We start from the raw sequence: 26,519 nt of genomic DNA, 5'->3' as shown, positions 1-26,519 counted from the left end.
AATCATCCTTGCGCGCCAACAAATGTTTTGCCAAAATCAACAGAAGAACCAAAAAACCCAACGTAATCCAAATCATATTCAATTGTAAAGTTGTGTTCGTGTATGTGTGTGTGTGTGTGGAGGGGCTTGTGAGCGTATGTATTGTGATAAAAGGAAATGAAATCGACCCATAAAAATAAAGTATGAGAAATAAGTAAATAAAAGGGGAGAGAAATAGGGGCAAGTGAAGTCAAGACGAACTTTTCATGCCCTCCAACATAAATGGTCCGTTTGACTGTTTTTTTTTGGGTTTCGAGCGTCAAAAAGTTGTAAACCTTATTATACCTGTATAAAACGTCGAAAAAGTAGAAAACATCATAAAATTCTAAATTATTGTAATATCCCATAAAATGCCGCCCGAATTGGGTGAATTTATTTCAATGAAATGAAAAATTATCTTTCTTCTTCTATATCTATAAAAGAGGAAAATGTGTGAACAAATTTTCCTGAACATTTCCAAATGTACTACAGCATAGCCTAAAAGTAACATAGACTACATAAATTTTTGAAATTACACTTGGAACTGTAGATATAGCAACAACTTTGATTTTGGATGCACATACCCATTGATCGATCACAGATATAGTGTTCAAATTTGGAATGCGTAACGAAGCAAAAATAATTTTGTCATAAAATAAAAAAAAAATTGCAACAAATTCAAACACCATAATTTTTACATTTTTTTTTAAATTTTATTGAATGAAAGCAAAAAATATCGGAAATAGCATCAACTTTTAGAACTAGTTTAGATTTGTTCGAATTGGTCACTTTTGGCACGAATTATCGCCTCCAAACGGCCAATGAAACCGTCACACGCTGCCCGAATGTTGCTCTGTGGTATTTTGGCCCATTCCCGCCGAAGCGCTTGCTTTAGGTGATCGACACTTTGGTATTTTTTAGTGCCAGCCTTGCTTTTCAAAATACTCCAGACACAATAGTGTAACGTATTGGTATCCGGAGATTTTGGTAGCCATTGTGCGCTGGAAATGAAGCGAGGAACCTCATTTTGTAACCATTCTTGGGTGGCGAGTGCTGAGTGCGATGGTGCTGAGTCTTGTTGGACGGTCCAAGGTCTTGCGGCCAAAATGTTTTGCGTGCCAATGCTTTAATACACACTCCAGAATATTTTCGAGATAATATTTTCGGCTGTTATGGCGGCCACACCATTACCATGACAAGCCGGCGCTTGAGTTCTGTTGGCCAACAGAAGGTGCACATTTTCAGCTGACCTCTTTGGCAAGTAAACAAGATCATTTTGCTTGTTTACAAACTGCTCATCGGAGAAAACCAAATTCGGCAGTTCACCACTTTCGGCCAAGCGAAGCAACTTTTTAGCTCTTTTCAGTCTATTTTCTTTATGTGGCGGTGTAGGTTCTTGCACTTTTTGGAATTTCAATGGTTTTACCCCGAGCTCATTTTTCAATATTTGCCGAATGGAATATTGCGATATGTTCAGCACATGAGCTATTTTTCGACCACTGCGACGCGGGTTTCGATCAAGTCGCTTCTTTATTTTTCGAACCATTTCTGCTGATGTTGCTGTCTTCTTCCGTCTACTTCCTTGGCGTCGGTCTACGCTACCAGTATCACGGTCTACGCTACCAGTATCACGAGCGATGGTACGAGCCACAAAAGATTTATTCACATTTAAATGCTGTAGTGCTCTAACGACAGCCACTTGTGGTTTTCCAGCCAAATATAAAGAAATCACACTATCACACTTGAATTCCATCACGAATAACTTTGTTGCAGTTTTTTTATTTCACCCTGTACAGATAACGATCTCCTATATACGAAGGAACTTGTGCCTAACTCCAACATATGATGCCTGTAAGCGATCGAGTGCCTTCTATATGCCTTCTATGAATAAAAGAACATATAGAGATGTAAATCTTCTATAGATAAAATGCCTTCTTCATATTTAAAGGAATTTGTTCTTCCTACGTTATGTTGGTGCATATAATTTTTTACAACTCCTAATGATTGGAACTTTTTTCTCCCTATAAATAAAAAAAAACTGAACATTTTTATAATCCTTCAAATTTCAACTGACAACATTTCCAGCTGTCGGACAAGTGGCTTAAAAATGACAGCAGTCTGAAGTTGGTTGCAGTTTTTTCATCTCACCCTGTATACCTATTTCCAAAATTTCCAAAAATGTGCACATATCTCATATAAAGTATAGGAAGTAGTCGATCTGTATACTACGTTACTTGTTTTAGTATAAAGTGGTCTACAAATAGGGTATATTATATTTTAATCGAAGCTAAAATATTGAGCTACAAAATTTGTTGGTATTTTTGCTGGTATCATTCAACTCAACTATGTAAGCTTTCAACAAACGTATTTCCCCTTCGCTATTATCATTATTATTTTTTTTAAATACATATCTATTGTGTGTAGGTATTGTGTTTCCCCACCCATACATGTACAAAACGGATACACACACATCCATACACACACACACACACTATCATACGTATGTACATATGGATAAAACTGCCTTTGGAGTAACAACCATGGCAAGAGTGCCAAACGTCATAAGCCAGTGGCAGGCGCTACCAAAGTTACGACAATGTTGTCCAAAGTGAATTTTTATTCGTTGCGACAATTTTGTGTTCTTCAATAACTTTTAGGCCAGAATTATTTGCTAAGAAAACAATCAAGACCGAGGAAACCAAAACGAGCAACCACAACAACAACAACATCAATAACAACACTGACGACGATGATAACTGCATGAAGAGGATTTGTTATAAGTGTTCGAAAATTGTTTTACTAATTTGCTTGGCTCGTTTTTTTAATTTTTTATTTGTGTTTTTTTTTTTTCATTTTTTTGTTTCTTCTTACGTCACACCTCTATGGTACTTCAAGAAGGGCAGAGGATGGCAAAAGTCAAGCAGTTTGTGTGGGAAACTGTGTATGCATTTATTTACAAATAACACTGACCAGAACCGAACCAAGACCATGGTTCGAGCCGCTAGAAAAAAAAAAAAAAAAAAACATTTAAAAAACCGAACCATGGTACAAAATGTAGTGTGAACCATTAAAACGAACCAATCCAAATCGACAATTGGTTTGCAGCCCTGATTGAAACTATGGAAACCTTAACTGTCTCCTTGAACATTGTTTCCCAACTCTGGCGAAGATTTTTACCATTAATGGATTGGAACAAGCAGAATCCTTCTTGACTAAGAGTAATCTTGCTGTAAAAGTAAACTTGTTGTTAGTACAGCTATGAAGCTGGGGGCGATCCTTTGGTGCCAATTTCCCATCTCAGCTCCATAGTATTCTATATGCATATATTTGTATATCCTCAGTCATATGGCGATTATTTTATCCATTTAAGAATCGGAACAAGCAGAACCTTCCTAGATCAAGGATTTTAATAAGACCTATTGTATAAAAGTCATCTTGCAATGAATATCGCAGAATTCAATCCTTTGGTGCCCATTTCCTATCTCTGTTCCATCGTATCGTATAGACATATAATTGTATACCTTCAGTTATAAGGCTACATCGAAATAACGGTTTTAGACCCTAAATCCGTCATAGGACATTTGGAGTCGATCTACTGATGTCCGTCCTTCTGTCTGGCTGGTTTGTTCGCACGATAATTCTCGAAGACAGTATCCAATTTGGTCCAAACTTTGTACATCGTAATATTATTATTATTATTATTATAATATCGGTCCACTCCTTCTGGTATCTTGCCCACAAAATTTACTTTGTAGAGCATGAAAAGAGCATCCACTTTTGTGCAAACTTTGCAAGTATGTATATTTTTATCTATGCAAGGTCAGGTGCGAAAATGAAAAATATCGGTCCACTTCATCAAGTACATCCCCACAAAGGGTCAAACATTTTAATTTCGTGGTTATTAGCTCATAAAATGAGAAATGAGTATCCGATTTCTTTCAGACTGGGCACATACCAATATTTCTACCAACGCAAGATATTGTGTAACGATGGAATAGATCGGACCACATATTTTGCTACCTCCCCCACATAGAGTCAACATGCGAAATAAGCATCCGATTGTCATCAAATTTCACACATAAAAATATTTCTACTAACGCAAAATCATGTCAAAGATGGAATAAATCGGTTTTCTCCTTCTGTGACCTCCCCCACAACGGGTCAAAATTTTGAATAGTCATGAAGCTTATAGAACCCTTTTTGAAATGCGAAATGAGTATCCGATTCTCTTAATTTTTCAAATTTCCCAATATTTTACTAAAACAATATCTGGTGTGAAGTTGAAATTTATAGGACCACCCTCCCATAAAGGGTCAAAATTTTGAATAATTATATCTCTCATAAAATGTGAAATAAACATGCGATTGTCCTCAAATTTCACACATACCAATATTTCCACTAAAACAAAATTTTGTCCAAAGATGATATGTATCGGACCACCCCTTCTAGTACATATCCCAAAAAGGGTCAAAATTTTGAATAATCATCTCTTCTATAAAATGTGAAATAAGAGTTTCATGCTCTTCAAATTTCACACATCCCAATTCTTTTATCAAGACATGATCTGGCATCTTGAACGGATTGAAAGGACCTCCCAACAACGGGTAAAAAATTTGCATAACCATGACACTCATAAAAGTACTACTTCTAGTACCTACCTAACAAAGTGTCAAAATTTTGAATAATTATAACTCCTATAAAATGTGAAAAAAAAAATTCCGATTGTCTTTAAGTTTTGCACAACGAAATATTTTTAGCAACACCAGATCTGGTATGAATATGAAATATATCGGACCACTTCCTCTGTTACCTCCCTCACAACGGGTCAACATTTTGAATAATTACATTCCAGACAAAATTCGAAACAAGCATCCAATTCTCTTCAAATTTCACACATCCCATTATTTCTACTAACACAAGATCGGCTGTGAAGATGGGGTATATCGGACCATTCCCTCTGGTACCTCCCCTACAACGGGTCAAAATTTCAAATAACTAAAAAGGCTCATAAAACGCGAAATGAGCATCCGATTCCATTCAAACTAGGTAGATCCCAATATTTCTATCAACCCAAGATCTGCTGTGAAAATAGGATATATCGGGCCACTCCTTCTGATACCTCCCCAAAAAAGTTTGAACCTATAGAGTTGCAGAATGCTCATAAAATGCGAAATAAGCATCCGTTTCTCTTTAAATGTCACCCTTGGTACCCTCTACTATTTGGAAGAAACTTACATACGCAATTTGTTCATAGGCTCTTTAGGACATTCAAATACAAATTAAAAAAAAAATCCGTTGAATAATGTCGCTAATATCATCAAAATACCTAAAAAGGGGAGGTACCGTTATATATGGGTTATACGAAGACGTGGACCTGCATAGATAATGTTTGGTCATAGGTTGAAGTATCCATTACGAACTTCAAATAAGAAATTCGAAACAATTCCCGTGAATAATGTCGCAAAAATATTAAAAATACCGAATACCGGTAGGTATCGTTATATGGAGGCTATATGAAGAAGACGTGGGCCTGGATTACACATTTTTTGTCATATGCTGTATTGCCCATTATGAACTTTAAATACGAAATTTGAAACCATCCCGGTGTAAAATGTCTCTAATACCATAAAAATGCCCAATATCGGGAGGCAGCGTTATGTGGGGGCTATACGAAGACGTGGACCTACATAAGTAATTTTTTTGGTTAGGTCGAAATACCCATTAACATCTTCCAATACGAAATTTGAAAGAATTCCAGTCTATAATGTCGCTAAAATCATTAAAATACCGAATATTGAGAAGTACCGTTACATGGGGACTATACGAAAACGTGGACCGACATTACCCATTAGGTGATTATCTCAATTCGTTCGAAATATAGCGTGATTACAACAGACGGTTACACTGATAAACAGACGGACATCGCAAAATCGACTTAGAATTTTGCACTGAACTGGAAATATATACTTTTTAGGGCCTATCATGAGTATTTCGAGGAGTACGGTGGAGGGTATAATAAATATATAAATAAACGGACATTGGCTCAGGTATATATATCTGTCGGCAAGAGCGAATGAACTTTTAAATTTGTTAAAGGATTTTGTAGAAATATTTTTTTCAGGAACCAACTGACCGAAAAACCCAACATTTCAAGTATTTTAAGCGATTTTTTCAAGGACTTTTTAGAATATTTCAAGGACCAACAAATTTATTTATTTTAAATTTTTAAATTTTTTATTTTAAAAAATTTAAATTTCAAATGATATTTATTTTAAGTCTCTACCCTTTGTTAGACTAAGATAAAATACATCTACCCACACATTGCTATAGAATAGAATACAACAACTACCCAAAGATGACCATATAAGGATAAATCAATAAATGTTTTTTTGTTTCAGTCGACACATATTGCAAAGATCACACACGAACACAGACACAAATATTCAAATAATAATATTTAATGACATTTATAATTTAAAGAACATCCAAACGACTTCTTAAATGCATAAAACGAATAACAAAAACAGTAGAAGCAACAACAACAACACATCGAATACAGCAACAAAAATCCAACTAAAATCCATTACGCAAATTGCCAATGTGCCAATAAAGACTAGAACAAAAACAAAACAAAGCAATACAACAAAAAAGCAGATAGAATTGAGTCAACAGAGCAACAAACAATAAAAGGAAACCAAAGTTCGCCAACATTTTTCCAAGTTGGAAGTCAATTCTTCGACACGAGCCAAATGCAATCAGTGGATGAACGAAACAAACGAGCGTGCATGGGAACATCACACACGCTCCCGTGCATACGGACACATACACAGGCCGACAGACTGACATCCACACAGACACCAATAGCCGTAGTTTGTCGTATCAGCAACTGTAACGAACGTCACAAAGTCAACTAAGTGACGTACTTTAATTTGAAGGAACAGTGACTAGAATAATTTTAAAATGGTCCACGTGTATTGGTCTTAGAAAAATTAGGTTTCCTTAAAATTATTCCTAAAAAAAATAATGTTGCTCTGTGGGTCCTTGAAAAATGTTTTTAGAATAGTCCATAGCCCTTAAAAAATATTTTCAATAATTCCACCTGAAAAAATATTTTCAAAAATTCCACCTGAAAAAATATTTAAAAAAATCCCTGTCCTTAAAAATATTTTGAAAAATCAAACTTGAGAAAATATTTTTTAAAAAACACACGTCTGTTGATCCTTAAAAAATATATATTTTTTAAATAATCCTTGAAAAAATAAATAATCCAATTTCTATTGGTCCTTAAAAATATTCTTTAAAAAATCAACGTTTCTATTGGTCCTTAAAAAAGTTATTTTCGAAAAATATTATTTAAAAAAATCCATGTTACTATTGGTCCTTTAAAAAAATTTAAAAAAATCCAAGTTTGTATTGGTCCTTAAAAAAGTTATTTTCGAAAAATATTATTTAAAAAAATCCATGTTCCTATTGGTCCTTAAAAAACATTTTTAAAAAAAATCCAAGTTTGTATTGGTCCTTAAAAAATATTATTAAAAAAATCCAACTTTGTATTGGTCCTTAAAAAATGTTTTTAAAAAAATCCACGTTTCTATTGGTCCTTAAATAATATTCTTTAAAAAAATCCACGTTTCTATTGGCCCGTAAAAAATATTCTTTAAAAAAATCCACGTTTCTATTGGTCCTTAAAAAACATTTTTAAAAAAATCCAAGTTTGTATTGGTCCTTAAAAAATATTCTTTAAAAAATCCACGTTTCCATTGGTCCTTAAAAAATATTCTTTAAAAAAAATCCACGTTTCTATTGGTCCTTAAAAAATAATCTTTAAAAAAATCCACGTTTCCATTGGTCCTTAAAAATATTCTTTAAAAATTCCCCGTTTCTATTGGTCCTTGAAAAAATATTCTTTAAAAAATCCACGTTCGTTGATCCTTGAATTTTTATTATTTTAAAAAAATCCACGTTTGTTGATCCTTGATTTGGATTTGATCCTTGATCCTTGAATTTTTATTATTTTAAAAAAAATCACGTTTGTTGATCCTTGAATTTTTGTTATTTTAAAAAAAATCCACGTTTGTTGGTCCTTGATTTTTTATTATTTTTATAAAATCCACGTTTTTTAGATCTTGAAGAAAGTTATTTTTTGAAATAATCCAGGCATTTTGGTTCTTGAAAAAAGTAATTTTTAAAAAACCACGTTTTTTGATCCTCGAAGAATGTTATTTTTGAAAAATCCACGTTTTTTGGTCCTTGAAAAAAGTTATCTAAAAAAATCATTCGATTTTTTTTAAATCCAAGTTTTTTGGTCCTTGATAAAAGTTATTTTTAAAAACTCAAAATCATTCGATTTTATTTTACTGGTCCCTGAAAATGGTTATTTTTATAAAATCCCAGTTTCACGTTAAAAAAACATTCTTAAACATTATTCGTAACACTGTGCCCGCAACATTGTTTCAGTATCTCTGATACTATTTTTCAAAATTTACTAAATAACACGAAATATTTTCCTTTTACCGTGTCACAACGTCATTCCGTGTATTGTTGTTGTTGGTGAATTATAAACGACGAACATACGGCTGTTTGGTGCTGGGCTGGGTCGGGCTGTTGCCGGTGGTGACTTGGTGATTGGTGACTAAGACACAATGACAATTTGCGACTACGTAAATATCTTAAGACCCTTATAAGCTTTGACTTAAGGCAAAAATTACAAGAAATACTACGACGACAACAACAACAACAACCGCAACAACAACAATGTTAAATTGTGGAATCAACGTCAGCGCCGGACTGGTAGCGCAGCAAATGATAGTGAACGACGAATAAATCCACTTGTAACAACTTGAATATTCACTAATCGCTACAATAACCTTTTGCGCTTCTTTGTCTTGCAGTTCTTTATTTCGTTTAATTCTTTTAGAGTAGTTTTTGTTTTTTTTTCTTGTTTTAATTGACAATTGCAATTATGTCGATGAGTTGTAAGAGTGAAAGCATACATTCATTGAATACAAGGGAACAAGAAAATATATAAATATTTCGGAATTATAAATTAAAGACATTTGAGATGTTACAGACAGGGATGGGAAGTTGAAATCAAAGGTTAACATCTGGAAGGACTGAAGTTCTAAGAGTAGCGCTCTTTAAATGCCTTGAGGAAATATTTAAAAGAAATCCACATTTCTTATAGTCTGTGAAAAAATATTTGAAAAGAATCCATGTTTGTTAGAAGGTCTTTGAGGAAATATTAAAAAAATCCACGTTTTTTATATTTTAAAACGATCCTCGTTGTTTTATACCTTTACCATACTATGGAGGGTATATTAACTTTGTCATTCCGTTTGTAACTCCTCCAATATAAGGCTATGTTCGGTATTTTCAGATTTTAACCGAATTTGTAACAGATTTTATTTTTTTGAAAATTTCTAATTTCATTCCAAATGGTGGAGAGTATTTAAAGTTCGGTCCGGCCTGCTTTTTAACTTGTTAGTCTTTAAAATATATATTTTTTTAAATCCACATTTGTTTTAGTCTTTAAAAGGTATTTTTTAAATCCACGTTTGTTTTAGTCTTATTTTTCTTAATTCCTCGTTTGTTTTTGTCTTTAAGGAATACTTTTAAAAAATCCACTTTTAAGTGTTTTATAAAATAATTTTTAAAAAATCCACTTTTTGGTGTCTTAGAAAATAATTTTAAAAAATTACGTTTGTTTTGGTGTCTTAAAAAATATTTTTAAAATTTACGTTTGTTTTGGTTTTTGAAAAATATCAAAATCATCGTTTGTTTTGGTTTTCGAAAAATATTTTTAAAAAAATTCACGTTTGTTTTGGTCTTTGAAAAAAAATTTTAAAAACATTAGCGTTTGTTATAGTCCTTTAAAATATTTTTTTTAAAGAAATCCACGTTTCTGTTGGTCCTTGAAAATATATTTTTAAAAAATCCAAGTTCCTGTTGGTCCTAGAAAATATATTTTAAAAAAATCCAAGTTTCTGTTGGTCCTTGAAAAAAATATTTTTAAAAAATTCACGTTTCTGTTGGTCCTTGAAAAAAATATTTTTAAAATATCCACGTTTCTATTGGTCCTTGAAAAAAATATTTTAAAAAAAATCACGTTTATGTTGGTCCTTGAAAAAATAATTTTAAAAAATATCAACGTTTCTGTTGGTCCTTGAAAGAAATTTTTAAAAAATATCCACGGTTCTGTTGGTCCTTGAAAAAATATTTTTAAAAAATCCAAATTTGTTTTGGTCCTTAAAAAAATATTTTTAAAAAATCCAATTTTCTGCTGGTCCTTGAAAAAATATTTTTAAAAAATCTGTTGATCCTTGAAAAAATATTTTTAAAAAATTCACGTTTGTTATAGTCCTAGAAAAAATATTTTTAAAAAATCTGTTGATCCTTGAAAAAATATTTTTAAAAAATTCACGTTTGTTATAAAATTGAAAAAACATTTTTAAAAAATCTCTTGGTCCTTGAAAAAAATATTTTTAAAAAATCTGTTGATCCTTGAAAAAATATTTTCAAAAAATTCACGTTTGTTATAAAATTGAAAAAACATTTTTAAAAAATCTCTTGGTCCTTGAAAAAAATATTTTTAAAAAATCCACGTTTTCTTTTAGTCCTTTAAAAAATATTTTTAAAAAATCTGTTGATCCCTGAAAAAATATTTTTAAAAAATCTGTTGATCCTTGAAAAAATATTTTTGAAAAATTCACGTTTGTTATAAAATTGAAAAAACAAATCAACGTTTCTGTTGGTCCTTGAAAAAATATTTTAAAAAAAATCCACGTTTCTGTTGGTCCTTGAAAAAAATATTTTTAAAAAATCCACGTTTCTGTTGGTCTTTGAAAAAAATATTTTAAAAATCCACTTTTCTGTTGGTCCTTGAAAAAAATATTTTAAAAAAAATCCACGTTTCTGTTGGTCCTTGAAAAAAATATTTTTAAAAAATCCACGTTTCTGTTGGTCTTTGAAAAAAATATTTTTAAAAAATCCACTTTTCTTTTAAAAAATATCAACGTTTCTGTTGGTCCTTGAAAGAAATTTTTAAAAAATATCCACGGTTCTGTTGGTCCTTGAAAAAATATTTTTAAAAAATCCAAATTTGTTTTGGTCCTTAAAAAATATTTTTAAAAAATCCAATTTTCTGCTGGTCCTTGAAAAAATATTTTTAAAAAATCTGTTGATCCTTGAAAAAATATTTTTAAAAAATTCACGTTTGTTATAGTCCTAGAAAAAATATTTTTAAAAAATCTGTTGATCCTTGAAAAAATATTTTTAAAAAATTCACGTTTGTTATAAAATTGAAAAAACATTTTTAAAAAATCTCTTGGTCCTTGAAAAAAATATTTTTAAAAAATCTGTTGATCCTTGAAAAAATATTTTCAAAAAATTCACGTTTGTTATAAAATTGAAAAAACATTTTTAAAAAATCTCTTGGTCCTTGAAAAAAGTATTTTTAAAAAATCCACGTTTTCTTTTAGTCCTTTAAAAAATATTTTTAAAAAATCTGTTGATCCCTGAAAAAATATTTTTAAAAAATCTGTTGATCCTTGAAAAAATATTTTTGAAAAATTCACGTTTGTTATAAAATTGAAAAAACAAATCAACGTTTCTGTTGGTCCTTGAAAAAATATTTTAAAAAAAATCCACGTTTCTGTTGGTCCTTGAAAAAAATATTTTTAAAAAATCCACGTTTCTGTTGGTCTTTGAAAAAAATATTTTTAAAAAATCCACTTTTCTGTTGGTCCTTGAAAAAAATATTTTAAAAAAAATCCACGTTTCTGTTGGTCCTTGAAAAAAATATTTTTAAAAAATCCACGTTTCTGTTGGTCTTTGAAAAAAATATTTTTAAAAATCCACTTTTCTGTTGGTCCTTGAAAAAAATATTTAAAAAAAAATCCACGTTTCTGTTGGTCCTTGAAAAAAATATTTTTAAAAAATCCACGTTTCTGTTGGTCTTTGAAAAAAATATTTTTAAAAAATCCACTTTTCTGTTGGTCCTTGAAAAAATATTTTAAAAAAAATCCACGTTTCTGTTGGTCCTTGAAAAAAATATTTTTAAAAAATCCACGTTTCTGTTGGTCCTAAATAAATATTTTTCAAAAATCAACGTTTGTGTTGGTCCTTGAAAAAAATATTTTTAAAAAATCCACGTTTCTGTTGGTCTTTGAAAAAAATATTTTTCAAAAATCCATGTTTCTGTTGGTCCTAAATAAATATTTTTCAAAAATCAACGTTTGTGTTGGTCCTTGAAAAAAATATTTTTAAAAAATCCACGTTTCTGTTGGTCCATTAAAAAAATATTTTTAAAAAATCCACGTTCTGTTGATGCTTGAGAAAATATTTTTAAAAAATCCACGTTTCTGTTGGTCTTTGAAAAAATATTTTTAAAAAATCCACGTTTCTGTTGGTCCTTGAAAAAAAAATTAAAAAAATTCAAAATAACTGGATTTAAAAAAATTCGCGTTTGTTGGCTACTCCTTAAAAAATTTATTTTAAAAAATCCAAGTATTTTGGCCAGTCTTTAAAAAAATATTTTAATAAAAACCACTTTTGTTGGCTAGTTCTTAAAAAAAAAATCCACGTTTGTTGGCTAGTTCTTAAAAAAAAATAAAAAAAAATCCACGTTTGTTGGTTAGTCCTTAAATTTTTTTTTGTAAAATCGACGTTTGTTACAGTCCTTGAAGAAATATTTTTAAAAAATCCAATTTTGTTATAGTCCTTGAAAAAAATATTTTAAAAAAATCCACTTTTGTATGGTCGTTGAAAAAATAATTTTAAAAATCCACGTTTGTTATAGTCCTTGAAAAAATATTTAAAAAAAACCACTTTTGTTATGGTCGTTGAAAAAATATTAAAAAAAACCACGCTTGATGGCTGGTTCTTAAAAATATCAAAAATATGTTTTAAAAAAATTCGTATTTGTTAAATATGTTTGAAAAAAAAAAAAATACTTTTTAAAAAATCTATAGAGGACCTCCCAAAGGATCACTTTTTATTGGTAGTTAATGTAGTAATAAATTTATATCAGGTACCCCGTATCGTATACTTTATGTCATGACTTATACGCTGCCGATTCTTTTTTTATGATATTTGATTAAAAATTTCCAATTTATTGTTTTCTCATCCTCATTTTTTAAATATTTCCCCCACCACGTACATATATTCTCCTTGGACAACTGCATAATCTGACTTTATTTAACCCATTTTTCTTTCTTCTCTGTTATATTGCAGGTGTTCTGTATATTTGTTTCCTGGTGAAACCTATGCAAGATTCCCCAAAAGATTTTCACAAGAATTGAGAGTGGTGTGGCTACGAAAAGAAAGATAAAGCAGCAATAACCTAAAAACCAAAAACAGAGGAAAAAAATAAAACCAGAAAAAAAGGAAATCGAAAAGCAATGATTTTGAGAAAATAAAAGCAGGCTAAGCCAGCAGGAAGCGTACGAGTGAAATAAATACTAGAGTGGCAGAGAAAAAAGTAGACGAACAGAGAACAAGGAAAAGGAAGCTACTAAAATCCTCCATCCACCAAAAAACAAACTCCCCGAAAACGAAGTTATTGCAAAATAAAAAAAACGGAACGTGCTTCTCTGGCTTGGTGCATTACCGAGTTTAGAAAAAAAAAACATTAGGGAGTTGCCAAAGTGGAGGAAGCAGTACTGGCTTTGAGTGTAATTACATTAACCATTCCCTCACTCCCCACCACCACCAACACTACCACCTTTTTCCGTGAAGAACAACAAAAGGGACCCTAGGAAGTTTCTTCCATTTGTTGGGCATTGTAATTTGAAGTTTTGAAGAATACAACAAAAATTCACTTAATTGCTGGTTAAACAACACGTTCCAACAACGAGGGTGAAGTGTTAGGTCGAGCGAGCTGTGTGCAACGAATCGTTCTATTTTGTTCATAATTATTGGAAAGGCTTTGCAAAGGGCCGCCACAGAAGGGGGAAGCCTACAACGCAACGACTACAACTAAATACGGGCAAAACGCTACTGTTGCTGCCGCTGTTAGTGGATTATCAACGACCAACAACAACAACAACATCAACAACTACAACATTAACGTCATAACAACACAACCAACATTGCAACAACAACGAACCTTGTTAGAAACATCCACTGGTAACAATTTCGAAGCGGTGCCACACAACCACACGTGTCCAGAGCTTTTGTTATATCAGGAACAGTCAAGGGATAACTTCACAACCCGCAATCCATTATCAACAGCGGCAGCAACGGCAGCAGCTTCAGCCACAGCCACAGCCCCAACCCCAGCCAATTCCACCACCTCCGCCAACACAAGTAAAGCAGTAGCAGCAGCCGCAGCAACAACTGCCACAGCGCCGCCGAAAAGCTCACGCAGCCGTAGCCATAAACAACGCAGTAACAGCACCAGCATCACCACGAATCCTCACGGCAAAAGCGGTTCATCGACAGCGGCAGGCCATTCGGGCACTGCCACGAACATCAAACAGAGCGCCAGTCGCAACAGCAATATACGCAGCTCATCGTCGAACAGCACAATGGCCTCGTCGAATCACAGAGGCGGGGGCGGCGGCGGCGGAGGGGGCGGCACAGGTGGCGGTGGCGGTCATGGTCATGCCGGTTCCGGTCTACAAATCGGCTCAGCGTGGTTTCAGCGCAAAATCAATCTCAGACCCCAGCATCGAGGTGTTCATTTAGTGACGGAGGAGATACTCCGACAGATGCCAGAATTATCACAGTTTTCGGTGGGATTATGTCATGTGCAAAGTGAGTAGTGGCAATTTTTGTATAAATATTTTTGTTTTTTTTTTTTTTTTTTTTTTTTTTTTGGTATTTACATAGGATTGGAAATTGAAAATGGCATTAAATTTTTCCATTGACATTGTTTGAAAGCAAAAAAAAAAAAAATGAAAGAAAAGAAAAGAAAAGAGAACAAGACAAAGCATAGCTTTTAAAGATATTTTCCTTTTGGTTATAGACATATTGTCATTTTTGAAGGATTTTTATTGTGGCATTAATGTTTGTGATTTTGGGCAGTGACGTGGGAAATGTGAGTTTCTAGGGAGGGGTCATTTTTACTCGGCGAGGAGGAAGCTATGAGTTAAAAACATTTGTTAAAATTTTAAATTCTTTGGAGGGCAAAAAAGGTTTTATTTTATTATGGCATTTATGATTGTGATTTTGGCCAGCGGTGTGGATAATGTGAGATTTCGGAGAGGTGTCATTTTTACTGAGCGACGAGGAAGCTATGAGTATGAATTTTTTAAATTTCAAAGCTTTTGAGGGTAAAAATGATGGAGTTAGTATATTTTCAGGGGAGGTTTTCTAAAGAGGGAATTTTTCTAACAATGTCAACAAAATTTGAAAGGTCTCTTGGATGTAAAAGGAGACCTCTACCACCCTTCATATCAAGGCCATACGCCATTGCTTTTCTCAAGCTAATCAGAAGCGGTGAGGGTGGAGGGGTGAACTGCAATTTCTGGCATGATAAAATGTATTCTTAATGAAGGCTGTTGCCTCTTCCGTATATCGTTTTGTATCTCAATCCTTTGTCTACAATGTGAGAATTAATTTCTTAAGAATGAAATGTTGGTTTCCGTGATGCTATTTTCTTTGGTTGATTGAAAAATGTAGAGATTTCTTTCTGACATCAGACATCGGGACATCAGGTTTGACCCAATTCAATATTGTTACGAATATAACTTTAGATTTAAGTTAATTTAGATGAATTCCGTTAATTTATGAATTTGAATTGTAACGTAAATTTCTACTACGCAGTTTATTTGAATAACTTCACAACAACAACTACTGTATAGATTTTTCTACATCCTTCCATTTCCTCTTTCATTTTCTATTTTGTTGCTGACGTACAATTCTTGTTAAACGTCATCATTGATGATCGCTTAATTCCTCTTTCTTTGTTACCCCCTCGCCTGTGTATGTGTTGTTGTTATTGTTCACTCAATGTAAGTTTGTATGTGTTGTTGTTATTGTTCACTCACTGTAAGTTTGTATGTGTTCGTTGCATTGGTAGATTGTTCATAATCTAGGCGTTACCAGATCGTCTAGAAACTTCTGTAGCGACAGGCGAGGCTCATATAAATAGGGGAAATGGAAAGGCAGTTAGTCAGTTGTGAATGAGATCGCGAATTGAAACCGTCGAGTAAAGTGCAAATAAAATCATTGTAATAATCGTAATCCGAAAGAACCCGCGTTTTATTTGGTACGAGCTGTATCGGGAAATAAAACAACGTCTACACGGGATTAAGTAAAATCCAAGAATCGTAACAATTGGTGTCGGAAGTGAGATTACGATAATACTACGATGAAGTTTAAGGATCTACGAGTGGAAGACTTGAAGAAGGAACTTAATAAATTGGAATTGTCCTCTACTGGCAACAAGGCTGAACTACAAAAACGTCTGTTGGATGAGTTCGAGCGCCGTGGTATGAACATCGACACATATGAGTTTGACAGTAAGGATGAAGTGGATTTATCGGAAATGGGCGAATCCAACGGTGGGGAAGTCTCGTCAGTAGCTGCCAGGGGTGACGATTTCAGAGAAATGCTAGCCAAAATGTTTGAGGAAAATTTCAGAAGAGTCGAAGAGAATTCCAGGAAGTTAGAAGAAAACTCGAGACGAATGTTCGAAGAAAATTCGAGAATAACGAACGAGAAACTCGAGTACATTACAGAAGTTATTGGAAGGAGAGTGGAAACCGTGGAGGTCCAAATTAAAGAGTTGGATAAGAAAGTGCAGTCGGTTGACGAGAAATTTCTGTCCCACGACCATAGGGTTACAAATCTGGAGAAGAAAATTTCGGAACTGGAAATCAAAGGTGGTCCGGTGCGAGTTCCTGATAACACACTAAAAATCAAACCTCCTGTATTCGACGGCTCTACGTCATTCAATGTTTTCAAGTTACAGTTCGAGACAGTGGCTTCTAGAAATTCGTGGAACGACAGCGACAAAGCGGTTGCACTACTTCTGGCATTGAAGGGCAGTGCTGCTGATGTTATACAGAGTATTCCTGTCGCTTCTAGAAACAACTATGAAGATGTTATTGCTGCACTGGAACGTAAGTACGGTGGCGAACATAAACGAAACATCTACCTTATGGAATTAAGGGGAAGAGTACAGAGGGCAAACGAGACGTTACAAGACTTTGCAGCTGAGGTGGAACGTTTGGTGCTAATGACGTATCCAGGAGAGGATCACCCATTGCTGGACCGTATGAAAATCGAAACCTTTGTGAATGGCATACGTGACCCTGAGATTAAGTATGCAACATATGCGTCACCAAAAGCATCATTTTCCGAAACTGTGTCGTTTGCCCTTGCCCAAGAGACGGCAAGAATAGTTGTTAAGCCCCAGACCCACAAGATTCGCCAACTGGAGACCGAAGGTTGCGAACCCAAATCTCTCGTTAACTCGATCGAAGACGCCATGAGGCGGGTAATAGAAGAGACAAAGTTAGTTGGGATGACTAAGCCCAGGGTTAGATGCTACAACTGCGATAAAGCAGGTCATATTGCGCGCGAATGCAGAGCTAAGCGCAAACGATCCAGGTCATCGTCACCACCTCCAACGAAAGATGGTAGAAGAATGGCCCAACAGTCCACCAATGAGTCACAGTTAAACTAAATCGAGCCAGTCCAGCGGGGCATGAACTGGCTCCCATCGACGATGGCCCCACAATCTCCATAGCAATAGTACAACAGGAAAGTCACAACCTAACAACTGGGTACATCAATGGTGATAAGCGAGTTCTGACGTTAGATACTGGCGCATCAAAGTCCATCGTAAGATCAGATCTGGTAAAGGGTAAAATAACGCAACTTAATGGAGTCAGACTGCGCACAGCAACGGGGGAGCCCGCGGCAGTACACGGTAAGATTACCCTGAGACTAACTATTGCCAATAAATCGGAGAATTACGAGTTTATAGTTGCCGATATCGTAGACGAAGTGATAATAGGCGCAGATTTTATGATTGCCTTTGGTATCAATCTGGATATGAAAGAACGTGTGATGACCTGGTCTAACGTCGAAATTCCGTTAAACGTGGGCTACGATGAAAGTACACCCATTAGACGTCTGACCACGGACCATCCAGAGATAATACCGCCCTGTGCCGAAGCAATAATATGGGTACCAATGAATGGAGATTGTGGAGCCGAGAAGTTGTGGGTGGTGGAACCAGCAGAAAACAGAAACAGTAACATCCTAATAGCGAATGCCCTGGTGAAAAACAACAAGGACGGATTAATTCCTGTTAGAGTTTTGAACCTGTCAAACAAGCAAGAGCAAATTTGCCAATTTTCCGATGTTGGACAATGCACACCAGCTGAAGCTGTAGTTAATTTGGAAACTAACACCGAAAAGCCAGCTGCCATGGAGAAGAAGCACCTCGACGGCTACATAAAAGAGTGGACACACCAATTATCACCTTCCGAGAGGAACAAGGCTAAGCAGCTATTATGGAAATATGCCTCTACCTTTGCGTTGACAAAAGAGCACCAAGGAAGAACATCAGTGGTGAAGCATGAAATCAATACAGCAGACGCGAGACCCATTAAACAGCCTCCAAGAAGTGTTCCCCTGGCAAAAAGAGACGAGGTTCAGAAGCTGATAAGTGAAATGGAAAAGAGTGGTGTAATAGAACCATCGTCAAGTCCATGGTGCTCCCCAGTGGTCTTGGTCAAGAAGAAAGACGGAAGCACCCGATTTTGTGTGGACTACAGAAAGTTGAATGATGTCACCAAGAAAGACAGCTATCCGCTCCCAAGAATCGACGACACATTGGACACATTAGCCGTGACGTCATGGTTCTCCACCCTCGACCTGCAGAGTGGGTACTGGCAAGTAGAGATCGCCGAGAAAGATAAGGAGAAAACAGCGTTTGGCGTAAATGGGGGTCTCTGGCAGTTCAATGTCATGCCATTCGGACTCTGCAACGCCCCGGCTACATTTGAAAGGCTGATGGAGCGTGTGTTAAAAGGGCTGCAGTGGAAATCGTGCCTCATATACCTGGATGACATCATAGTCATGGGACGCAACTTCGACGAACACATCAAGAACTTAAAGGATGTTCTACAGCAGCTTTCGTCTTCAGGCCTCAAGCTGAACCCAAAGAAGTGCAGTCTCTTCCAACGAGAGGTGAAGTTCCTGGGGCACCACGTGACGCCGGAGGGCATATCGACGGATAAGGAGAAAATTCAAGCCGTCAGAGATTGGCCGCAGCCCCGAAATCTCCATGAGCTGCGAAGCTTTCTGGGTCTCTGCACATACTACCGTCGATTTGTCCAAAATTTTGCCAACATCGCCGCCTGTCTACACCGTTTGACGCAAAAAGGCCAGAGGTTTCAGTGGGGCAACGACCAGGAGGAGGCATTCAGAAAGCTCAAAGACATGCTATGCAGAGCCCCCATTTTGGCATACCCTATACCTGGCGGCAAGTTTGTCCTGGACACAGACGCAAGTGAGTGCGGCATCGGTGGCGTCCTTTCCCAGGAAATCGACGGACAGGAAAAAGTCATCGGGTACTACAGCCGGACATTGTCGAAACCTGAGAGGAATTACTGTGTGACGAGGAGAGAGCTGCTTGCTGTCCTTGAGTGCGTTAAACACTTCCACAAATACCTATATGGCCAGCATTTCCTGCTGAGGACCGACCACGCTGCTCTCCAATGGTTGCTGCAGTTTAAGAATCCGGAAGGTCAACTAGCCCGTTGGATCGAGAGGCTCCAGAGTTATGACTTTAGAATCGAGCACAGAAAAGGCGGAAAACACGGTAATGCTGATGCCCTGTCTCGTCGGCCATGCAAAGTGGAATGCAAGCACTGCTCAAAGGCTGAGAATAAAGAGAATATCGTTGATGTCCGACTATTGCAATTTGAGTCGGGTGAAGATTGGTCGACGGAACAACGAAGAGATCCCATTCTGGGCAAAGTAATTTCGGCCATAGAAACGGGCATACGACCTAGTCGCAAAGAAATTACCTCCGAAAGCCCTCTTTTAAAATCCTATTGGGCCCAGTGGGACAGTCTACTTATAATAGATGGTTGCCTATATCGCAAATGGGAAAGTGAGGACGGTAAATCTCACCGGAACTTGATCGTCGTCCCAGACTCCAAAATAAGAGATGTCTTGTCGGAATTTCACGATGGGCCAAGTGGAGGACATCTTGGCATAGCAAAAACCGCTGAAAAGGTAAAGCAGAGATTCTACTGGGTCGGCTGTCAAAAATCCATTGCCGACTGGATCGCCAATTGTGAAAGGTGCATAAGAGCTAAAGGTCCAACACGGAAGAGTCGAGGCTACATGCAGCAGTATAATTCAGGAGCCCCTTTTGAAAGAATCGCAATGGATGTAGCTGGACCGTTCCCAACAAGCGACTCTGGGAACCGGTATGTCTTAGTGGTCATGGATTACTTCAGTAAATGGCCAGAGGTTTATGCTATCCCAAATCAAGAAGCCAGGACAATTGTGGATGTGTTCAGCAAAAATTGGATTTGTCGCTATGGTGTTCCATCTGAGGTTCATTCCGATCAAGGGAGGAATTTTGAATCAGCGCTCTTCAAGGAAATGTGTGACTCCTACGGAATCAAGAAAACCAGAACGACGCCCCTACATCCACAATCAGATGGCATGGTGGAAAGATTCAATCGCACCCTGGAAGAACATCTACGGAAAGTGGTGGACAGTGGCCAACGAGACTGGGATGAGCATATTCCCAAGTTTTTACTGGCTTATAGATCGGCCATTCATGATTCCACATCCCGGACCCCAGCCAAAGTTCTGTTCGGAAATGAATTAAAACTACCTGGCGATTTGATATTCGGTGCTACCCCAAACGACGATGTGAACCAAGATGAAGACAGTCAAAACTCTTTTAGTAAAGTCCACGATGCAGTCCGACATCGAATAAAAATGGTTAGCAACCGCATGAAGGCAAGGTACGATCGAGCGGCAAATACCGATGGGTTTCAAGAAGGGCAACTGGTACTATTGTTCAACCCACAACGAAAGAAAGGACTATGCCCCAAATTACAAACGCACTGGGAAGGACCCTACAAGATTGTCACGAAAATAAATGACGTCGTTTATCGCATCCAGAGGAGCGACAGTCCCAGGTCGAAGATGAAAGTTGTACATTTGGAGCGGCTGACCCCCTACGGAACGGGAACTGTGCCTATTCGGGACGAACAGGCTTAAGCGGGGGGCAATGTTACGAATATAACTTTAGATTTAAGTTAATTTAGATGAATTCCGTTAATTTATGAATTTGAATTGTAACGTAAATTTCTACTACGCAGTTTATTTGAATAACTTCACAACAACAACTACTGTATAGATTTTTCTACATCCTTCCATTTCCTCTTTCATTTTCTATTTTGTTGCTGACGTACAATTCTTGTTAAACGTCATCATTGATGATCGCTTAATTCCTCTTTCTTTGTTACGCCCTCGCCTGTGTATGTGTTGTTGTTATTGTTCACTCAATGTCAGTTTGTATGTGTTGTTGTTATTGTTCACTCACTGTAAGTTTGTATGTGTTCGTTGCATTGGTAGATTGTTCATAATCTAGGCGTTACCAGATCGTCTAGAAACTTCTGTAGCGACAGGCGAGGCTCATATAAATAGGGGAAATGGAAAGGCAGTTAGTCAGTTGTGAATGAGATCGCGAATTGAAACCGTCGAGTAAAGTGCAAATAAAATCATTGTAATAATCGTAATCCGAAAGAACCCGCGTTTTATTTGGTACGAGCTGTATCGGGAAATAAAACAACGTCTACACGGGATTAAGTAAAATCCAAGAATCGTAACAATATTGTTTTATTTAAACCAATCTCAAAAAATGTAATTATTAGCGCACTGTACCTTGGGGCGTATAACTGGTATGAATTCGTGATGTTCTTAGTGCGTATGATTAACAATTTTTATCAATTATGCGGGAGGGTGGTCAAACTTCGAACGACAATCGATTTATTTTATAGTCTATATCATAAAGTGATGTTTATTTTATATGCGCCGTTTGACCTAAACCTGCCTTTAAATTATGGCTATACAGGACGTACGACTAGTGTGAATTCGTGAGGTCCATGGTGCGTATGATTAACAATTTTTGTGACATCAATTATCCGGTCTAGTGTCAGACTTCGAACAACAACGGATTTATTTTAAAGTCTATGTCATAAACTGACGTTTATTTTATATCCGCCGTTTTGCCTAAACCCCCTTAAAATTATGGCTCTACAGGATGAGATAAAAAAACTGGAACAAAGTCAAACGTCATAATTTTTACATTTTCTTTTTACAATTTATTGAATTAAAGCAAAAAATATCGGAAATAGCATCAAATTTTAGAATAAGTTTAGATTTTTTCGAATTGGTCACCTTTGGCACGAATTATGGCCTTCAAACCTCCAATGACACCGTCACAAGCTGCCGGAATTTTGCTCTGTGGTATTTTGACCCATACCCGGCGAAGCGTTTACTCGAGGTGATCGACACTTTGGTATTTTTTAGTGCCAACCTTGTTTTCCAAAATACTCCAGACACAATAGTGCAACGGATTGGTATCCGGAGATATTGGTGGCCATTTTGTAACCATTCTTGGGTGGCGCGTACTGAGTGCAATGGTGCTGAGTCCTGTTGGAATGTCCAAGGTCTGCGGCCAAAATGTTTGCGTGCCCAAGGCTTTAATACACCCTCCAGAATATTTTCGCGATAATATTCGGCATTTATTCTGATGCCACGGTCGATTAATACGAGCGGAGAGCGACCATCGGCAGCTATGGCGGCCCACACCATCAACATGGCCGGCGCTTGAGTTCTAGAAGCCAACCGAAAGTGCACATTTTCAGCTGACCTCTTTGGCAAGTAAACACGATCATTTTGTTTGTTTACAAACTGCTGGACAACGAATGTTTTCTCATCGGAGAAAACCAAATTCGGCAGTTCACCACTTTCGGTCAAGGGAAGCAACTCTTTAGCTCTTTTAATCTATTTTCTTTCCGTTGCGGCGTTAGTTCTTGCACTTTTTGAATTTCAGTGGCATTACCCCGAGCTCATTTTTCAATATTTTCCGAATGGAATATTGCGATATTTTCAGCTCACGAGCCGTTTTTCGGACACTGCGACGCGGGTTTGAATCAAGTCGCTACTTTACTTTCCGAACCGAAATCGTTAAAGATATATTTGGGATCTATATCCAAATCTGAGTCGATTTCGATAAAATTTGGCAAAGGTATTTCTGGGCTGTATCTGATATCTGGTACCAAATATCATTCTTGCGGATTGCATATTACGAATGCGAGGAACTAAAACACCAAATCGGATGAAACATATAAATTGGGGCTATAGCAATATCTAAACCGATTTTCAGCAAATTTAATGCTTCTAGACTGAATTTGGTCGGATTTGCCGAATTTCAGGTCATTTGGACTGATATTGGTCATATGATGCACAATTAACCCGAAATCGGTTGAAGATATATATGGAAGCTATATCTAAATTTAAATCGATTCTCACCAATTTCAATAGGGTTCGTCTTTGGGCCTTTCATTTTTGAGAAATTTCATCTCAATCGGATAATAAATGCGACCTGCATTTAGTCCACAAAAATACATGGTCGGACGGACAGATGGACTGACATACATAAATCGAATCGAAAGTGATTCTATGAAGATCCCCAAATATAACTATGGGTCTATCTCGCTTCCTTCTCCATGTTACAAACACGTGCACAAAGACATAATACTCTTACCACTATATATATATATATAAAACTTATAGTCGTACTGCAGTGCATATGACCAATATTAATCCGAAGTGCATTGAGTCGTATGACTGCCACTTACTCATTCATCAATCATACGTATCATAGATTAAATTTCTTTCCCTTTTAAACCACAAACTTTAATTGGATTTTACTCCATTCTATAGCCAACCATTTCTTCTTTAGATCAATCATATGGTAAGGGCTTTGTGCATTTAATAGACATTTCTTATCGTTGTGCCATCAACTTAATAAACATTTTTACTGTCACCTATTTTTTGCATTGTCGTCTAATAATAATTCCTAGTTATCCAGATTGTCATATTTTTCATCTTCTCTGAGTATATGTGTGTGTGTGAGTGTACCACATATTTTACTTACTCTACTTACACATAACAAAAGAGTTCTCAAGTTTAACGTTTAGTTGTTTGTGCTCTATATCCACCCGTCTCTCTTTCCATTTTTACATTAAAATATTTTTCCTGGCCTCCCTTTATCGCCCACCTCCCGCCTCCCTCCTCGATGACATTGCTAATTTATGGTTTATTGTAATGGTAGTGTGTTATGATTTGAAAATCTTTTATTTTATTTCCTTTTATTGCCAGTAAATCGATATCATTGAATATTGGACTAGGGCTCTTTTCCCCTTTCCGGCTCTCTCTCTTTGTCCCTCTCTAGAAAACCCCTATATGGCTAAACATTACCAAGCACATTGAATATGATTTGTGGGTTGTCAGGTAATATGATTTGTTTGTGTTCGAGAAACGATGACGTTGGCGGCAACTACAATGTAAATAGTGACGACGGTAATGGTGGAGACGAATACGACGACAACCAATTCCATAGAAAAAGCAATGGCACACCCCACCCATATGTGTCCTTCCGCCGCCCTCCTCTCTCTATTATTATTGTAGTATGTATGTCTGTCTCTGAGTAATGTTAACCTAATTTTAGGGGAAAATATTTTTCCATCTACTTATCCATGTATGAGAAGGGGGCTTTGTCTAGCTAAGTATGTTCGGTATGTGTGTGTGTGGCATAGGGGCTTTTGGATAATATTGAATTAAATGAGCTGTAACAACAACTACACGAACTTGAGTATGTTTGGCAAGCTGTATTTATTTCGAATCGAGTGTTGGCCACTTTTCTTCGTGGATTTTTGATTTTTTTAACATTTAAACGTTAGGTTTTCTTAATGTTATTACTTGGAATAGGCTGTCTTTTTAGTATCAGTCGTTTTTGTCAACAGATGTTTACCCCAAAAACCTGCCAATGTTCGATTGTTGACCCTCTTTGGAGAAGTTTTCGAAGGAATGAACCACTATTTTGAATTTCGTATCGGACCTCAATAAATATGCTATAAATATTGTAAAGTGCCAATTTTGGACTACACTGGTTACTTATTTCACTTTAAATGAGATATGTGATAATTTTTAGAAAATGTTAAAATGTGCGTGAGGTACCAAATGTAGTCGACCGAAATATTCCATTTTCATACTTCATCTAATACAGACATAAACATTGGTATGGGTAAAATTACATGAAAATCGAAAATTTATATCCAATTTTATACGAAATCATAAATTCCATATTCCTCTCAGATTTCGGGTTGAGAGTAATATTTGGATATAGCGAGTTGTAGAATCGCTGAGTTGTTTCCCAAGTTATGACAGATAAAAGTGATGAAAATTGTGACCCTTTGTGGGTGAGGTACCAGAAAGGGTTTCGCAGATTTATATAATCTTCACAAGAGATCTTGTGTTTTTGCAAAAAATGTTTGAATGTGAGAAATTTGAAAAGAGTTTGAAGCTTATTTCGTTTTCTTTGAGCGTTTTGCTTTTCAAAATCATGAATCCTATGTGATGGAGGTAGCCGAAGAAATGAACCGATCTGTACCACCTTTATAACATATCTTGTGTTGTTGGAAATATTGAGATGTACCAAGTCTGAATGGAATCGGATGTTAATTTCGCGTTTTGTAAGCTTCATGGATATTCAACATTTTGACCCTTTTGTGGGGAAGGGAGGAGACCGATATATCCCGTCTTCACAGCAGATATTTAGTTAGTCGAAATAGTGGGATGTGTGAAATATTAAGAGAACCGGTTGCTTATTTTGGATTTTATGAGAACCGGTTGCTATTTTCGGATGATTTGACCCTTTGTGGGGGAGGTATCAGAAGAAATGGTCCGATCGGTATCATCTTTATAACAGATCTTATGCTGGTTGTATTAAAATATTGAGATGTACAAGTCTGAATCGAACCGGATGTTAATTTCGCGTTGTACAATCTCATGGATATTCAAAATGTTGACCCTTTGTGGGGAAGGTACCAGAAGGAGTGGACCGATATATCCCATCTTCACGGCAGATATTATATCAGTAAAAATAGTGATAGGTGTGAAATATGATGAGAATTGGATGCTTATTTCGGATTTTATGATCGTTTTGGTCATTCTAAACTTTTACCCTTTGTGAGGGAGGTACCAGAAGAAATGGCCCGCTCTATACCATCTTTATAACAGATCTTGTGTTGACGGAAATATTGAGATTTACCAAGTCTAAATGGAATCGAATGTTAATTTCGCGTTTTATGAGCTTCGTGGATATTCAAAATGTTCACCCTTTTTTGGGGAGGTACCAGAAGGCGTGGACCGGTATATTCCATCTTCACACCTGACCTTGAATTAATAGAAGTATTGTGATGTGTGTAATTTGAAGACAATCGGAC

General features: G+C 36.1%; 1 protein-coding gene and 1 long non-coding RNA gene across 2 annotated transcripts in view; both read left to right on the top strand.

Moving 5' to 3' along the window:
• LOC131802066 (uncharacterized) overlaps nt 1-13,645 on the top strand; it is a 39,960-nt gene extending 26,315 nt beyond the window's left edge. Inside the window, exon 2 of the long non-coding RNA XR_009342027.1 lies at nt 13,249-13,645. This is a non-coding gene — a long non-coding RNA (uncharacterized LOC131802066). The remainder of the gene's footprint in view (nt 1-13,248) is intronic.
• Nucleotides 13,646-13,930: 285 nt separating this feature from the next.
• Nucleotides 13,931-26,519, top strand: part of LOC131802065 (UPF0047 protein YjbQ-like) — a 58,127-nt gene continuing 45,538 nt past the window's right edge. Inside the window, exon 1 of the mRNA XM_059121415.1 lies at nt 13,931-14,772. Within this exon, the coding sequence (XP_058977398.1) occupies nt 14,544-14,772 (229 nt within the window). The 5' untranslated portion in view covers nt 13,931-14,543. The remainder of the gene's footprint in view (nt 14,773-26,519) is intronic.

Source organism: Musca domestica, unplaced genomic scaffold (assembly GCF_030504385.1).
Source record: "Musca domestica strain aabys unplaced genomic scaffold, Musca_domestica.polishedcontigs.V.1.1 190, whole genome shotgun sequence".
NCBI lineage: Eukaryota > Metazoa > Arthropoda > Insecta > Diptera > Muscidae > Musca > Musca domestica.
The sequence above is the reverse complement of the archived record's forward strand: the minus strand, read 5'-3'. Positions and strand labels throughout refer to the sequence as shown.